General features: G+C 29.6%; 1 protein-coding gene across 1 annotated transcript; it reads left to right on the top strand.

Annotated features, from left to right (window-relative positions):
- The first annotated feature begins 51 nt into the window (after positions 1 to 51).
- LOC111027339 (E3 ubiquitin-protein ligase UBR2) lies at positions 52 to 13,096 on the top strand. The gene is made up of 3 exons (XM_022305699.1): positions 52 to 494; positions 5,545 to 10,699; positions 11,546 to 13,096. Exons 2-3 carry the CDS (start codon positions 5,561 to 5,563, stop codon positions 11,846 to 11,848), a joined length of 5,442 nt encoding a protein of 1,813 aa, XP_022161391.1. The 5' UTR covers positions 52 to 494; positions 5,545 to 5,560; the 3' UTR covers positions 11,849 to 13,096.
- Positions 13,097 to 20,078: the final 6,982 nt, after the last annotated feature.

Here is a 20,078-nt window from a genome sequence, read left to right on the forward strand (position 1 = left end):
CATTCACTGATAAAAACACAACTGAATTCAATTTATTTTACTTTGTGATAATACCTTATACTGTGTTACCGTCACTATTATTATGTACCTATGTGTACATCGTGTACGGTTGTCGCTTTATGTACCCACTACGGCACTACGTCTCCCAACTCACTAGTCACTACACGCCACAGTGAACTGTGAAGAGACGGCGCGACAGGCGACAGCTGTTCGCGAGGATAGGTTTACTGCTATTTTTATCAAATAGTGAAAAAAAAGTTCAACGTTTAAGTGAAATCAACTAAGGGACAACGCAAAACTGCAAAAGTCCGTTTCGACCAGCAGACGTCGACTAAAGCGACCCCGACGGCCGTCGTTCGCTTTTGCGCGTCACTGTGTCGCACGACCGAGAACGGATCCTATCCACAGCCGCCGTCATCGTTGTTGTCGTCGTTTTGTGTGAACCACTGATCCAAAGGAGCTCATCTCCTTAGTCCTTACGCCGCCCGCAGTCAGTGAGTAAATTAAAAATTGCATTTATTGTTTTGCGACCTTTCTGATGTATATAATGTTTTTCGTCCGCGTCTTCTGTATCTAGTTGCTTCTGCATCGTCTCCTCACCACCACTCTCCAGCAACTACTACCCTCTTATAACCCGAGTGCATACTCTATAGCCGGTTGCTGACATCAGACAACCGAATATTTTGTGCTCGGGGTGGCTCTTGAGTTTGCCATGAATTTAACCTCCCCCCTCTCTAACTAATTATGGTGGTAAAATAGTCTAAACATGAGTTTAATAAATTTATCCCTTGTAAAGTAAAACAAAGTGAAAAATTGCTGCATATGCTATGCTAAAAGTGTGAATACTATTCTAAGTATGGGTTGCCTTGACATATGGGCTTATGTTGTTTTTGTTTTTATGCATTAAATTAGTATAACAAAGATATCTCAAACACACATGTTCTAAACATCAAAATTAACAAAATGAGCATACATCTTCCTTGTCTTAGCAATTTTTGTTGACATCAAGGATGCACAATATAATCAGTGTTTGGAAAGAATGTTATTTTTTAAACCCATGTTCACGGTCATGTTTAGTAAGCGTTGCGCTAATGTAACTCGTTTTTTTTCAAATTGAACGTAACGTTTATATTGTTATATTTTAATAAATTGAATGAAAATTTTTTTTAAGACAATCAATTTATTTGCCATTTAATAAATATATGTTTAAAATATATTGATTAGGTACTTATATTATGTAATAAAATATTTTATTACAATTCCTTTTATAAAAAAATTAAATGGACAACCTAGTGAATGTACTCATTTTTTCAATGAACTTGAACGTGTTCATTTGAAAAAAACACAAACGTGAACGAGTTCCATTTTTAAGAACTGAACGTGAAAAAATTCTTTTTTTTAGTGAATGTTTCGAACACTGAATATATTAGATATATTATGATCTATTTAAACTTTTAATAAATCTGATTACCTATGATTTATGTTAAACATAATATATTATCTATAACTGCATTACTTTAGTTTACGTAGTAACATATTATATTGAATCTAAGATGTTATTGTGTTTTTTAAATTATGTGTAATATACTAATACTATATGATATATTAATGTGTAGTTATCATATTTTTGTTCATAGAAGTAGTTCTATGATATCCTATTTTATGTAGGTATTAGTTTAATTTAGTTATTTGTATACATTTGATTTTTCTTATTACTAGGTACCTAGGTAGAGTTTGTAGTCATTTTTAATCAATAATCAGATTTGATTAATAGGTCATTGACTAGCTATTTTTACCACATAGGTATCTTTGATCTATAGTAACTAATTAAGTTACTTAATTTTTTTATAAATGTTTCAATGTTCTCATATGAGAATAAAAGTGTATTTACCAAGAACCATGAGTTCTAGAATTGAATGCCTATTTCAAAATGCTTTGAATAATATTATGTACTCTACTTGTACATAATTATATTTTCAGAAAAACCTGCTTTTTAAGAAAATAAATCATCTATGAAATAATATTAAGACGATACCTTATAGTTTATGCAAAAATAACAACTTGTCAATCCCTTAATAAATTTCATTGACATTCAGAACAAATTGCTTGACGGATGAAAACTGGTCGTTTCTTTTCGAAAACCTTTATAACCCCTACCCTTAAAAGGCTCCCATCGCAAGTGTTATATGCCAGCCTTATATGACGGTTGAAAATAATTACACTTTATGACATACCATCTAAAGTTTAGACAACCCTTTGGGGTTTTAACATTGTTCTACTACTTAATATGTATACACAATAGCAGTTCACAGTTTATACTAATCCTGAATAAAGCGTTGATAACTTCCTTGTTATTCAAGGTTAAAGACATTGATATAATAAAGTAAATGTCTAATGTAAAGTCAATTCCTAAAAAGGTATATGAATAAAGGTAATAATATATTGTTTTGTCTTATCACCTGTTAAGTGGGTTACCTATCTATGACACTTATTTATTGTACCCTCTATTGAAAAATCAAAATTAGTATTTTTATATTGTTAAGTTGTATTGTTATTTAAAAAAATACACATAGGTAATACAATTAATGACAGGTAGGTATTTAACATAGTTAGTTATAATTACTTAATTGTATAAGTTGATTGATAGGTAATTGTCAATAATTAAAGTGTTTCATTAAAGTAATTTTTAAAAAAGTGGGTTCCGCTCTACAGTAGTATATGGTGAGTGGGTTACTTTAATGGATGTGTTAAATTTGAATTTAATGATATAGAAACATTGTACACAAAAAAAAACAATTCTGACAGAATATGGTCTATCAGCTATACTTCTAAGTATATTTTATGATATTGCTATTAAAGTAATTTATTTTACTATATAGTAGGTTAAATTATTTTTGCCAAAAACATTTTATTTCAAAAGTTTTATTTTACATACTTACTTTAAAAGTTCCAAGTACTCGTGAATGATATTTTTAGATTATAAAAAACTGACTTAAATCATTATTCCCTGTTTAAATTACTTATTTCATCCCACTTTGAACTTAAAATATCAATTCAATTTTGTGTTTAAATAATTTTTAGATTTTTTGCTTGCCGTATTTAATACTTATGAGGAACTGTGTTTTGAATTTATAATCCTTCATAATACAATTTGAACAATGTACATTTTTAACTGTTAAATAATTTGCAAATTATCGTGACCAATGAATTTTGTCAACATTTCGATTTAAAATCGAGTTTAAATGCTTAAAAAAAAAACCATGCCTATTTCGAAGTAGTATTATAAACACTTGCAAAGAGCCTTGTACTCAATTTAGAAATCTTATATCTAAAAAAAAAAGTTTTATTGATATCTATAGAAAAAAACCTAAAAACATTTGAACATTTAAAATAGCAAAATGATTATAAATAAATCAAAAAGAGTCAAAATATTTTGAATATTATACTGAGTATAGAAAATGCTAATATGAATATTCAGGGAAAAATTAATGTATCTATAGACATTTTTTTAGAGTTACACTAAAACCCAAAATCTATTTTGTGTAAAAATGTCAGTTTATTCTCAATGATTTTTGTAACTACTGGGAATTTTCAATTTCGGCTCTTGAATGTACCAACTAGATTTATTTTCCCACTAGAAAAGTAAAAGTTCCTGAGGATGAAAATCGAAGAATTATTTCGAATATTAATCATGTACACCGACAATAAAGTTTAAAAAAAACACATCATTGTAAATCAATACATTCATTGCTTCTCCCAAAATATTTAATCGTTTGATTATTATTTCTTAGGTATCAGGAAATATACTAGATAATTTATATTTTATTAAAATCTATTATAATTTTTGTTCTTGTTTACAGGATATTTACTAAATAAATCTCTATATATACATATATATATATAAATAAACACTATACAGAGTGAGTCATGAAATTAGCCAATTAGCTTATACAGAAAAACACCGCAACCCACACTTTATGGATGTATATCATATTTATATGCATCATCACTATTGGCACAACTACAGCTCAAAAAAAATTTTTATTGTACATTACTCTGAGTATCTACATTATTTAATATTTAATGAAAAATTAAATTTTACAGTTTGATGATATACTTAACATTTTTTAATTGTTCTAAAGTTTAATAAGATTATATCTTACACTTTACACAGTTTGCATGATGATATATACTTATTCTGTTCATTCATTAGTTGTAATGAAATTTAATGAATCATATTTTTACAGATTTTTTTAGAAAACATATGTTTATTGTCTAGCTTTACTTCTCAATCAATCCGTCCATCCTTAATCAGTGACTAATTACTTTTCTCTGGTCTAGACCAATCTACTGAGAAATTTCTGGAATCTTATAATGAATTCCTGAAAAAATTATAGAGCCCAATTCCACAGTTATATTATTTAGAAAATCAATAAAAGTAGTTTAAATTATAGGTAAATACAAATTAAAATACATAACTTTCTCTTGTCACATCTTCAATATCTTGTTGTTTGCATCATTAACCCTTTAAAAAAAACATAGGATATAATGAGACAATATTTACCCCCTTAGAATACTAATAAATAATTTAAATAATACATTTTGAAAATCTGGTGACCACCTCATCAAATCTACAACTTCACCTCAACCTAATGACTAACTGGTACGACTAATAGGGTATCAAAATAAACCAAAACAAATCAAGACACGCTACATTTACTCTCAAGAAGGTTGTATGTCGAACTGTTACATTAAACAATATCCCAATTTCCACATCGGACACAATAAAATACCTGGGACTCAATCTTAATGAACGACTAACATGGAAAAGTCATATACGAACCAAAAGACTGACCCTCAATGCCCGCAAGCGCATCGTTCGTCCTCTAATATCGAGAACTAATAATACCAATCTAAAAGAAAAAACTTCTAATTTACAAAACCCTCTTTTCAACTCCTTTATTAAGAGTAAGCCACACTTGATTTATTTCTAAATTAAAAAAAAACAAAAATGTTTTGTTTATCTGAATGGTCGTCATTGATCATATTATATTACTATTAAAATTAGAAGAAATATATGGCGCATACATTTTTTTACAAGTACAAATACAAATACAAATACAAATCATTCGAACAGCTTGTACTATACAGAGTGATTTTTTATGCATGCTCACCCCCATTCTTTTTTTCATTTCTCTAATAGTAGATTTATTCATATTTTGATTTTAGAATGTTTAAAAGTCCATATTTTTAAATTTCTGATATTTTTTGTGCAACTGAGGGAGTGTCTTATGGGCTATGGCAATACACAATTCTATTTTTCTTGTGTCATTGTCCGCCATAAACTAGTTATGGTGATTGGTTTTTCCAATTTACAGATAGTGTATTTTTATGCAAAATATGTTTTCAACTACCCAACTAGACAATAAGTCTAACCACTGATCATATTAGTGATTATAAATTATTTTTTTTATATTAGTACCTACCTACTGTTTACAATTTTTACAATCAAATATTCTTACCCAATTTTTATTTTTGTTTTAGGTAACTCCATGACACAATGAGTGATTTAGACACTCCAATGGAAGTGGATGAAAGCAATGATTCCAAAGAAATTGATCAAAATCTCGACATTGTTAATGAATGGTCAAAAAAATTTGAGAATAACACTTTAACCGAATCTGACTTTCGAAGTTATTGGAAAACATGGGTGCCAACTATTTTGAAACCAGAAATCCAAGGAAATTCTCTAGAATGGTCATTTAATGAACAGAAAGCAGAAAAAACTTTACTCAATACACTCGAAGAATTTATCTGTAATGGAAATAGTATTGAAGTATTACATGGCTTAACAAAACAGAACTTCCCACCTTCAGTATGTGGTCGAGTATTCAAAATGGGCGAGCCAACATATAATTGTCGAGAATGTGGAATGGATAGTACTTGTGTATTATGTGTGGACTGTTTTAAACGATCTCCGCATAAAAATCACAAGTATAAAATGGGAACATCTTATGGAGGTGGATGCTGTGACTGTGGCGATATAGAAGCTTGGAAACAAGATGCTTATTGTCAAACTCATAAGCTTGGTTTAGAGAAAAAACATGTTAACTTAAATTTTTTAACAAGTGATATGGAGAAACGTGCTCATTTAGTTTTTGAAATTGTTCTTGGTTATGCTCGTACATTACTTACTTTAGAACACCCTCCTATGTTACCTGCTGAGTTGGATTCTGATGAGATGTTAGATGATTTATATAGTATATATAAAAATCAGGAGGATCGTTTTTGTACAGTTCTTTATAATGACGAGACACATACATTTGATCAAGTTATAACAACTCTTACTAGATTCATTAAATGCCCACAGCGAGAATCCATTGATTATGTTACATCTATTGACCGAGAAGGTAGAGCAGTTGTGAAATGTGCTGGTTTTGTGCAATGCAAAGACCTTAAAGAAGAAATTGAAAAATTTACATCACGTCATGGGGGGAAACCTTTGAAAACAGTTGTAGTTCATTCTCATGTTATTGCCCATCAAATATATGCACTTAGACTCTTGACATGGATGCAAAATTTATTAGGATATTCAGAACGTTTAAGATCAGTATTTTCAAGTGTTGTACTTGCATCTACACCAACAGAAGGTTGCATTATAGAAAGCATATTACGTAAAGACACTGCTCTATGGAAGTCAGCAAGACTTCATTGGCATAAACTTTTCATTGCTGGTATGTTCATAGAATATGAGAATAAAAGGGAATTTGCTAAGGTGTTTACAAAAAATTATGGTGCTATTATGAAGGATTTCATTAATGATGATCATGATTATTCATATTCTGTTGCTTCATTAGGTGTACAAATATTTACTGTACCTACTTTAGCTAACTATTTAATGGCCCATCATGATGTTTTATATCAACTTTTAAATACATTTTTATCAGAGTGTTCACATAAAGTAAATAAACAAGGCAAGTTGGAATTTGAACGAAATACATCAACTTTGCCATTCAAAAGAGCTCAACATGTTCTTGGAGATATTCGTTATCTCTTAGGTTGTGTACCTGATGCATGGAATCCTGAATTAAGACTATCATTTTGTCATGCTGTTTCATTGGTCCTTAAGATACTTAATTATATGCAAAATATGGATACTGTTACCAGGCAAGTAGGTCAACATATGGAGTATGAACCAGAATGGGAAACAGCATTCAACTTGCATATTAAATTGAGACCATTAATAACCAAAATCCTGTTATGGTGTGGATCAGATAGTATTGTTTTAAAAAAAGTATACAGGATGACTTTAAAAAAAATTTATGAAAATCCAATTTTAGATCCTCAAAGACCAACTGTAGTTAGAGAATTGATTGACTATAAAGTTTCTTGTATTGATTATGACGTATCAAGTGAACCTGTATCTATACATCTTCCGTTATCTAGATTTCTTGCTGGACTACATTTATATCTAGACCATTATGGCTTAAGTTTTGAACATTCTGAGGTACAGACTGCAAAACAGTCTCCTGAACAGATTATTGAACCAGTTCTTCGGGCTCTTGTTTTAATATCACAAGTACATGCTGGAATGTGGAGACGCAATGGATATTCACTATTAAATCAAATTTATTTGTATCATAATTCTAAATGTCGTGTGGAAATGTTAGACAAGGATATTGTTATACTTCAAATGGGCGCATCTTTAATTGACAGTAATGAATTTTTAATTCATGTGTTAAACAAGTTTAATTTATTGAAGTGGGCTCAACCAAATTATGAACTGAACTTATTAAATGGATCAGAAGATGAATCTATACGCCAAACAATTAGTTTAGTTGAAGAATTTCTAGGTCTTATAATCACTATAGTTGGTGAAAGATATACACCTGGTGTTGGAAAAGTGACCTTTAATGATTGTATAAGAAAAGAAGTAATTCAGCAGTTATGCGTAGAACCTATGCCTCATTCAGAACTAAATAAGACGCTCTTAAACCTTATTGAAGATGAGGAGTGTTTAGAAAGAGTTATACATGATGTTGCGGACTTTAAAAAAACTAGAGGTAAAGGTGTTTATGAATTAAAGCCAATTTTTTATGATGACTATAATGTATTTTTTTATCATTATTCACGAGAAGAAATGTCTAAATCTGAAGAAGAACAAAGAAAACGTAGAAAAGCAGCTGGTGAATTAGAGTGCTGTCCTCCACCCCGTTTACCATTATTCAGTGATGCTTTTGCAAAGATTGCTAATTTATTGCAATGTGATATAATGTTTTACATTATGAGATTGATATTAGATAGAACCGTAAATTTAAGAAGTAGAAGTTTTTCTGAATCTCAGCTTCATAAAGTTCTTCATCTTATTGGTTATGCTCTTCATGAAGAAGAAAAACAACAAAGTCCGTCATTTACATTTACGGAACGCTCTGAATCTTATGGTATAGAAGTTGCATTAGAAGGGCTTAAGCGTAGTGCTAGAGTAGAGGCTTATAAAGACTTGGCAATATGGACACTAAACAAGTTTAAACAAGTATCTGCTCCAAGAAGAAAATGTGTACCAATTGAAATAATAGAGAAAGAAGTTGAACAAATGGATGTTATTAAAAATGTAGATGCAGAGTCTGAAAAACAAAAAAGAGCTAAATTAGCTGCTGAAAGAAGAGCTACTGTTATGGCTCAGATGGCTCAAATGCAGAATAATTTTATGAAAGATAATGCTACATTATTCGATAACACACCTACTTATTCAGAATCTACTAGTATGGATATCCTAGAAAATATTGGTGAACTTTCTGTTGCTTTAGGTCCATATCAAACTACACCCAGTGTTTTCGACAATAGATATACGTGCATTTTGTGCCAGGAAGAACAACTGGTGACACATGATAGCCAAGCAATGGTTTTAGCTACATTTGTACAAAAATCGTCCATTCTTTGTCAAGTAAGAAATAGTTCAGAAAATGTTACTGATAACTTTTCTGACCCGTACTATATACCAGCTAACTTTGGTCCCTCTCCTCATATTTCCACCTGTGGACATGTTATGCATGTTGCCTGTTGGCAAAGACATTTCGATATGATTCTTGCCAAAGAAAATAGAAGACCTTATCGATTAAGACATTCATTGAGTTTTGATGTGCATAAAAATGAATATTTATGTCCACTTTGTGAAGGACTTTGTAATACTGTTATGCCATTGTTACCACCTATTTCAAGTTTTACTGAGTCAGAGAACATGAAAACTTTTGAAAATTTAACATTTGAAAATTGGTTAGAAGGATTAAATATGGCGCTAAAACAAAGTAAGGTTGTCAAACCAAAAACTCCTGAAGTATCACAATCACAACCATCTGTTGTTCAACAATCAGCAAGTCCAGAACCTGAACGGCGAAATACTCGAAGTAATTCTTCATTACAGTTGCAGGCTGCTAATAATTTGGCTCAGGTAATCGTTATACGAGATAATATTGAAATACCCCAAGAAGAAGACGACGACGAGGAAGAAGTTTTACCACCATCAAACCAATTCTCCATAGGAACTAATGATTTTATTATGCAAATACTAATGTTTGACAAATCGTCCCCAAAAGCTGTACCTAAAGTATCTGTATATAAAAACAGTGCTCTTTCAACCAGCTTAGTTGATACAATATTGAAATTTGCTCACAGTACTTATTCAAAAGCTACTGGTTTTAACAATCCACATCCAGATAATAACCAAATCCCATTAATGACTTGGAAAGCATGTGCATACACAATACATTCAAATGAAGTAATTCTTCGCTATAAAAACAAACCATTACTTGGTGAGTTATCTTCTCGACAAAAAGATTGTTTAGAAGCATTGGTTCGGGTTTCAGGTATTCTCAGTTCAACTTGGAAAAAAGAACACGAAATCAATTTACACGCACTTCGCCTTTTATCCTTGGCAATAGATAATGGTGGAAATAACTCAATCGGAATACTCGATTGGGATGCTTTTGGAATGTTAGTTTCATTGACAATGACTCTTCCGAGCTTGTATTATACTGAAGTGCCCGGGCCAGCACCTAGAGGAACTATGCTAGATTTCCATACTCTACTTTTAATGTTCATTTCAAATTTAGTACAAATTATATTAACCATTGATATCCAAGAAGATTCTGAGGAAATGCTTGAAATGGACCCAGAAGAAGCAGAAGACACATTTTGTTTAACTAATTTGGTTTACAAACTTCGTGGCATTAGTATTAAAAACACTATAGCTGTTTGGAATTCAATAGAAAGTTGTTCCATACCATTTTTGAGGTGTTGTTCTCTATTTTATCATTTCCTTACGGGTGTTCCAGCATCAGGTGTCTTAACAGAAGTGAATGGAGATACATACCATAATATGTGTTGTTATTTGGGATTGCCTACTACATGTAAAGAAATATTAGACAAACCATATGTTGAGGCGTTGATAAATAAATGGTCTGAAAATGATAAGTTAATCAAAATCAAACAAGGTGAAAAAATACCATTTAAAGATTGGTTGCATATCAATGAATTAGTACAGCTACCAGATGATTATAGTGAATTAATCAACACTGTATCAATGTTTACCTGTCCAAATAGCGATCACGAAGATTCGAGAAATCCAACTATGTGTTTGGTGTGTGGAACAATGCTATGTTCTCAAAGTTACTGTTGTCAAACTGAAGTCAAACGTGTTACTGTAAGTAATTGAATATCTATTCATCTAAAATGTATGTCTAAAGTCCCTATGAAGGTTTAAACTAAGCTCTAAATACAGCCAAAATAAAGAATGATAACTCTTCATTTCAATTTAACATAGTCTACAAGTTTTGTTCATTATACTTGATGAATTTTATATTTTGAGTGCTATCTGTATTGCGTTATGTAGCCTTGATTAACTTATCTATTTCTTTATATTATGCCTTATTTAATCAGCACTGTTTATTATTATACTAATACCTAATGTCTTAACAAATATATATAATTAAATTATAATATAAAATAAGATGTAGAATAAAATTAGGTATTAGATTAATATAACGGTGAAAAGCATAATTTAAGTTATATGTGTTTTCATTTTTATTTTCTCTTCACTGTAATAACAGTTTTTTTTAAATTTTTTGAAATAAATTTAAACTTTGAATGTTAATAATTATCGACAATTTAAAAATTTAGTTCAGTAATATTTTGTGTTGTTAAATGTGCACCCATCTAACATTAGAACAAAAAAAATTTCAGCTTGCCAACATGCTTATTTTTCATATTTTATTTTTGTTAGGTGTACTGTTTTATTTTATCAGTCATAATTCATAATCACCACTAATATGTTATAAGTGTACTTATAATAAATTATTGTAAAGAATTCATCAGTAATCTTGCCTATATTAAATATTATAATACATTATGTCAATAAAATTATGTAATTGACACATTTTTCAATGCACAAAAACAGTGTAAATGACTTATGCAAATAAATTACTTGTTCCCTAATATATCTCCTATTATGTTTCTAAATCACAAAATAACAAAATTGTTATTATTTTAGGTGGGAGCATGTTCTGGTCATGCTTATACATGTGGCTGTGGAGTTGGAATTTTCTTACGTGTACGTGAGTGTGAAGTTTTATTGTTAGCCACTTTAAATAAAGGAAGTTTTATAATGCCACCATATTTGGACGAGTACGGTGAAACTGATCAAGGTCTAAAACGTGGAAATCCATTATACCTATGTAAAGAACAATATCGCAAATTACAAATACTTTGGCTGAGCCATGGACTACATGAAGATATATCTAGGTATTTAGATTCAACACAAAATCTAATACCGATTACTTGGCAACACATGTAAATGGATGTATGATTTTTTACCCTTGCCTGTCTGATAGAGACTATGTTAATATATTCTATCATAAATAATTGATGTTTAAATTTGTTTTCTTCTAACACTACAAGTGATAGGACTGTGTATGAATATAATAAGATACGTAACATTATATGCATATACTATAAGTCATAATAATTATATTGTACCTATTGCAAATACTATACATATATCTATAATATTATATTGATATTTAAAAATGTATGAATGTTATTTGCATTTCAAGTTAAGAGATTAAATTATAAAAAAAAACTACACTTATTATATTTTAATCCCATTATTTTTAAGTTGCTGTAGTGTTGCTCTATAGATTATAATGGTTGCCTCAGTGGTAATCAGTAATTAGTTGATTTATATTTAGGTTGTTTGTTTGATTCAAAAATAACACAAACCAATAGTTTTTAATGTTTTATAATTTAGCTTAACATTTAATAGATTAATTATTTTAACTAACTATCTTGAATTTTCTGTACAAAATATATTTTTAAATATTAATAAAACAAATTAACTTATGACTTTGTGTTATACACACTCTATAAATTCAATACTTACCAAATTGTATTCTGGCGTTCCTAATTTGTATTTTTAATTATGTTTTATGCAATAGCAAAATTAGGCTAATATATAAAATTGCTTATATATACTCCAATCACGTTAAGAGGGAACTTGTGACCAGTCACCTAGGGTGGAGGTCAGACGACATTTGTTTGTCCTCCCAACTGATAACCATCTGTATGCCTGCTGTGAAGTAGAACTATGCCCCTGTAATTAGTTCAGCCGCCGAGATTCCTTCTAAATGTGAATGGAGTATAATTATATTTTCTGTGTTTATTATTGTTGAGTTAAATTGAATACTTATGTGTAACATACCAATTTTTGATGTTAGTTGATTGTATCATTAAAAACTATTTGTTATAATTATAAAATATTTTAATAGGCTATAAATAATATTTTATCCTATCTATATTGTAAAACAATTAATGTCAATGTAATTATTAAAAACTTATAATTTATAAGTAATTGTGTATTTACAATTTATAAGTGATAGCTTGTATATTGGTACGTTATTAACAATTCAATATTTTTAGAACGTTATATTTGATTAAAAAATTGATAAATATTTTAAAAGATTTTAATTATTTCATATGGATTGTAAAAATTCTCAAAAATGTCTCGTAACATAGTTTTACTACAATAAAAATGCATAGTTAAAAATATGGATTAATTGTTAACTTATAATTATTATGATTAAAACAATAAAACCTAATTTTTTTTTCTAAATGTGAATAATATTGTGAAAATAATTTTTAAAATTGTATATTGTATAATAGGTATAAACTGGCTAGTTTCAATTTTGAAGATATGGAACATTGTACTTGTTATTGTCTATTTAAAATATGCATGTAATAATAAATAAATAAGATAAAAATATTAAACCACAAAAATATCAAATTAATGGTCAATAGATGCTAAAAAAATTGTATTTATTTATTCAATTTTAACTATTTTCTTTAAATGCAATATTGTAAAAATATTTATTGAATGTGGTTAAATAATATAGTATCTTCATAAATGTGGCAAAAACAGAATATTTCAACATTTTTCATAATAAATGTAGTATACTCATGTTGACTAACATCTGGGGAGGAAGGTACTACTGTGCAATTGCATAGTGGGCTGTTCTCGTAGTATGTCTCCAGGGAGCTGGTATAAAATCCATCTGGTTGACAATTTTATTAGTAACCTCTTCTATTCAGAACACCTTGGTAGTAGACAAATGTCCAATTTGCTCTACTTTAAATACTTATAACTTATAAGTTATAACTACAATAGGATATAATGCAAAACGCATTATTTTTGGGAAAGTCCACGGCAATACTTTTCAAGTGCAAAATCCGTTACATACGTCAAAGAATTGAAAACTTTTATTTTAATTTTTATTAGTTTTGGGTTTTTTTGAGCGATAACTATTATAATACGTTTTAAAACGGTTTTAAATACGTTTCCTGATTTGAAAAAAAAATGTTTATTCTGTATTTCTATTTACTCTAAACGAATAATAATAATATTAATAGGTACAAAATCAGGGGCCGCCCGACTCTGATTCATTTGGTATCGTTTAATTTAAAAAAACGAAAATACATATTATGATGAAATATAATATAAATATATAATGTAAGTAATAGATATAATAAGCACTAAAGCACATAGGTATTATGTGTTATAATAATACAAATTAAGAATGCAGAAATGGTTGTAAATTAATAATGAATGGAGATGGAGTGTACAATAGAGCATAGTAAAAACATAACATAAATAAAATATTAATTTAAATTTACTATCGATCTAAGCTTTTCTTGATTTTACCAACTTTCTACAACTTACCTAATAACTAATGATTTTGAATCGTCAACTAGACTGTTGTGGCGTACAGCCGTTGCCAGATAAATTGGTCCAGCGGTGGCTGCGCTTTTCAGTAAGTATAGGAAAATAATAAAAATTTAACTCAGTAATAATAAGAAGCTGGGTTAGGTTATTAATGTAAAATATTAATTGGAGAGATCCGATCTCACACCTAAGCAGTACAACGATTTGAATCCACAAAAATGTCGGCGTGAACAGTCCCAAAAATTTATATTTCTTAATTATTCTCCTAAACTATGATAGCTGAAATTATTTAATTTTCACAGCTAAAAAAAAAGTTATTTTTCACTAGTTTTTCATTTAGCAGAGTAAATTTTCGAAACTGGAAAACAAATTTTGTTGTTTGCGGTCTTGTTAGATTCACGTTGGCTAGGACAAGTGCAGTGAAGATTTTTAGAATTTTATCTTCAGTCTTTAATTATTCATTACAGAGATTTAAGGCTGAAAAACATCAAAAAGCTCCGAATAAAATGTGTTTTAATTTTTTTAAAACTCTGTAATGAATTAATTATTATTTATTTAAGATAAAGTTCTGAAAATCTTCACTGCACTTCTCCTAGCGGCTAGCCAATGTGAATCTAACAAGACCCCAAACAACAAAATCCGCTCTCCGGTTTCGGCGGAGAACGGAGATCTATCTATCTCACTAAATGAAAATGATTTTTTTTTGCGGGGCTGTTTACATCGACTTTTTTCTGGATTCAAATTGTTATATCGCTTGTGTATGATATCGGAAAATATTCATATTAGGTACACAATTCGTTATCAAGTTTAATAAATAAGTTATTAAATAATTAAAACAAGCAAAATTACTAATACCTCTTAAATTCAAACTAGTTATATTCAACTTACTATATTCTACCATTATCTAATATTTTCTCAATAAATTGATTTGCAATTAATAATTTCTTAAAGCTACAATTTTGGTTTAATCATATTGTAATAAAATACTTACATATTACATACAGTTACCTAATACATATTTTCTAACAATTAAAAACCAGGTAATCTCACTCTCACACCAATTTCTGACTTGGCAAGCGTTTTATATTTATAGAGCAACATATTATAAGATGAATATTCTACGCTAAACCATAGTAAATATATACTTAAAAAGTTAAAAATGAACTTGTATTATTTTAATATAGGTATGGCTAAACGAAATAACCATAATTATTTATATTTCAGTACTAAGTTAAAGGTATTTCATATTCTTAACAAAATAATAAAAAATAATATTACTGACAAAAATGTTTAAATGTGTGAAATTTTAAAGAGCAATTTTTTAGTTCTGATGTGAATGGCACATTAGTCGACCGCTTGGTCGCCTTACCCTGACTCCGGCCCTGATGATATTGCTACTAAAGTAATTTATTTTACTGTTCAACAATACTACATTAGTATAATACAGCAGGTAGAATTAATCTTTGTCTAAGAAATGTAATTTGAAAATGTCATTGTGGTTATAAAATATAATAAATATTAATAATATAGGTAGGTAGGTACTTCAAAAGTTATATACCACAAATAATATTTTTATACTACAACAAAAAAACTAAACATTATTCTTCGTTAAAAATGAAATATCAATTTTCGCTTGGAAAATTGTCTATATAGATATTTAATAGGTATTCGTGTTAGGTACTCTAAAAAAATAAACAGCAATTTTGTAGAAAAGTGGATCCTGAGTGTTTGCATACAAATTAAAAATTCCTGTTTTTTCTTAATTTTTTTTTGTTTTTCTCTACGCTTTTGAAAACTACTGAGGAATCTTTTACTTTTGACCTCCTCAAAGTACCAACTAGATTCTTTCTCCTACCAGTAGAGATGCTGGAGTAGAAAATCGAAGTATTTTTACTGTCTTCAAAGGCGGTGGCATTCACAAAGAAAAACAAATAAATAAAAAAACACACATTGGAAAATCAATATAGATTCATAGCTCCACAAACCACTCAGAATCTATAATATATATGTTCCATTACGTGAAACATTGCAAATGTATTGTAATCCACTTAAATAATGGTTATTTATAAAACAATTTATATTTATTTAAGTCAGATAAAGTTTTTAAGAACTTAAAATTTAAAAAACGTATTTTTCATAAATACCTATTATGGAATAGGTACTCAAGAGTCAAGACAGAATTACTGAACTTAAAGTATCATATATATTGGTAATTGAATAGTGGCCAAATGTGAATTGATCTGTTCGTACCTACTTATTTTTTTACCATTATATAGAGAAATTAGGGGGAAAAAAATAATATCTACATATATAACATCGGGGAGGTCACAATCGGCTCTTCAAATCAAGGTTATATTATTATAAACTTGTACAGACAACTGTGTAGGTATAATTGAAGCATGTATAAAAACTGTTTCCTCTTATTTAATTAGGTCATGACTTTATATAATTCACTGAGAAATTAATACATCGTTTTATTACGCATACATGATTATACATGATACATATTATACCTTCTGTAGTTCTGTTGTATTTCATTTTTCATTTTTTGTACCTATATTTAACTTACACATGGCTCTCGTCCTCGTGTCTCATAGTAATATGTAGGTACTAGGTAGGTAGGTTAGGCACCCATTACGAGACTTGGATGTATAGTATAACTAGTGGCGTACAAATGGTGGGAGGGGGTTATGCAAATTGTAACGCGTGTACTGTGTAAAAAATAAAATATTTGACAATATGATGGAATTACAAAAACATTAATTTTTTGTTCCAGGAGGTATAAAAATAGACATTTTCTGTGTAGATACTAAATATTGTTTATCTTCATTAGTAAATAATTGTCTGAGTATTATGGCTTGTGATGGATGTGTTTGTGCGTGTTCCTATTATTGTACTAATGTACTGACATATCGGCGTAATAAATTGAACTATTATTTGATTTCTTATTTCCGTATCTCTTGTTCATTATAATATATTTATTTCTATTGTAAAAGGTATTTGATACCGTGGTTTTCTAGCTTAGTGGCTTAGTCTAACACACGCACGGCATAGGATTTTAGACGGGTTCTTTGCCAAAAGTATCGGTTGATATTATAGTGAAGTTATAAGAATTCTAAATACAGAAAAAACGGATTAGAATTTGTTGTAAAGTCTACTTGAGATCGTCTTCCCCACATTTTTGATGTTTTGATTTTAACTTCTCTAAAAAATAAAAATTGAAATATGACAATTTTTTAATTACTCTTTTAACATACAATGGATTTAAAAATTTGGTGGATAATATTAAAAATGTAGGAAATTTGATCTGAAGTATAGTCTTAACAAATATTTAAATTTGTTTTTATAATTATTATCGCTGCATTATATCAATTGGAACGTTTGGCAAAAAACACATCTAAAATCCTATGTCACGCTTGTTTTAAAAAAAATCACGGTATAAAATCTCCATACTATATAGTATATTATATTATGATTGTCCGGTCAGAGTGATATTATATCGTACTAATAGCCAATAGGCAATACTCAAATAATCTAAAAGGGAAGTCTGTTTTATGAATTAATTTGTCTAAAATAGTCTTAAAATCTTAATGCACTCGGTTGCTATTTAATGCTACTCCGGCAACCCAAAATTCATTCTTTTTTTCAAAAGCTCTCCTGGATACACATAACATTATCTATACTTTGACAAACATACTATGTATAATTTAATCCCACGCACCTCATAAGAAAATCGAATGTATGCCATAGAATAGATAATGACTAAACTGCCCAAATGGTTCTGGTCAAGCCTTTTACAGTTTTACCAAACAAATTTCGTGAGATAATAAGTGTAACTCCTAATAAGTGCCCTCACAAAGAATGAGTAAATAGCAAAAGCATAATCTGCAATATTCTTCTATGCAGGTACAGGATGTTTCATCAAGTATGATCAACTCCCTTTTATCTTTTAATAATAAATGTATTCAAAATTTGAATTATTGAATTTTTTAGTATGGGTACCATATTATTTCAAATAAAAACTTTATACTTACCTACCTAATTATTCATATTTTTCATACCATTTGAGGAATGCTCTGTTGCAATACATGCCATAGATGAATTTGGTGATCCGGCGCCACTAATTGGATGTACTTACTACTTAATTTAAATTGCTTACGAGTTACGATTAACGATTCTGAGCGGAGATAGCGTGCCAGCCTCTATTTTTAATGATATTTTATAAATTATTTATATCACAATTAGAAGGTACTAGGTACCTACCTACCTAATTTATTTATTTATTAGTTGTTTGGTACGTTGAACTTATCTTTGCCAAACACATCATATATATTATTATAATATGATAGGTAGTCAGGTAGATACCTAGTAGCTAATTATAAATAATATCATATCATACATTATTGTTATTTTTATTATAATTTATAACTTACTTAGATGTTAACACTGATGTAGGGATTCGTAGAAAGGTGTGAATGGAGTATCTAGTGGTATAATTGTATCTATAAATAGATTAAAATTAGTTCAAACATTTAGAAAATGTCATTATGCATAGAAAATTATAATTTAAGTAATACTGGAATGTCTAGAATGTTTAAAGGGTCTTCGATTAATATTATTTCATATTTGTCATGGCTGCACCGAAAGTTTAGTTGCCGCTGACGGCTGGAGCGTTGGAAAACGACCTTTTTGCGTCTAGCGGGCGGTAAAGTGGGAATCCCCATAGTGCCAGGTGGTAAAATGGAAATCCCCAAAAGTGCTGGGCGCATCCCCTGCACAACCCGACACTGAAATCTATACCATGGTCATATCTTATATTTAAATAATAACGTCTTTACGCGTTAACATTTTCCTCTCATGAAATTGTTTTCATAGAATAACAACATGATTAGGTACTAGCACGATTAAAGATATATCTTTAATCGTGGGTACTAGTGACGTAACCACATCCAGCTGTGATGTTGGCCATATTTACGAACAAACGCAGTGGTGTAGCTTGTCTTTACGACAATATACAATAATCTAAATACCTATATATTTTACATTCTTACCCTACTGGCCTACTACCCTGCACTACCCTGCGTACGAGTCACGATTATAGATAGTATATTATATACGGTAAATCGTGGTACGAGTAATGGAGTAATCAAAAAGCGCCCTCTATGTTGTTAAGATTTCCATACCCTCGTTGCTTGTTTAGTACATAGATAATATATATATATATATATATATATCTTTATTATCTATGGTTTAGTACTATATTCACTGTGATAGATAAGAATATACTAGATAAGTATATTCTTGTTTATCTCAGTGACTATATATTAAGGTCTATGTATGGACCCCTGCATTGCCTTTGCCGAGAGCCCGTGACCGATGAACGCTGAGACGTGACAAAAGTAGCATGTGTTCCGCGTGCGTGTAGGCAATTTTAGTCTTGGGTGAAATGTGTGCTACTCTCCGCACTTGCTACACAATAATATACTATTTTGAATAATAATAAAACCGATAGGGAGTAAATATTTTGAAATAAAATAAAATTGTCTTGATCAGTGAACCAATTTTTCTATGTTCGTATATAGGATAATAGGTTTTAGAATTTTGTTTCATTTTGCCACCACCCTCTCCCCTTCCTAATTTAATACAATTAAATAATGCTATAATATTTCTAATAGCTATTAATCATTATATAACACGCAGACAAGTAGGTATACTAGGTAAATTGCAGGTATCTTCTTACAATTTACAAATAGTGTTAATGGAATGATTGAATACAAAATATAGATCATAATTATGTGTTAGCAATGGA

The sequence above is a fragment of the Myzus persicae genome, unplaced genomic scaffold (genome assembly GCF_001856785.1).
Source record: "Myzus persicae strain clone G006 unplaced genomic scaffold, MPER_G0061.0, whole genome shotgun sequence".
Taxonomy (NCBI): Eukaryota; Metazoa; Arthropoda; class Insecta; order Hemiptera; family Aphididae; genus Myzus; species Myzus persicae.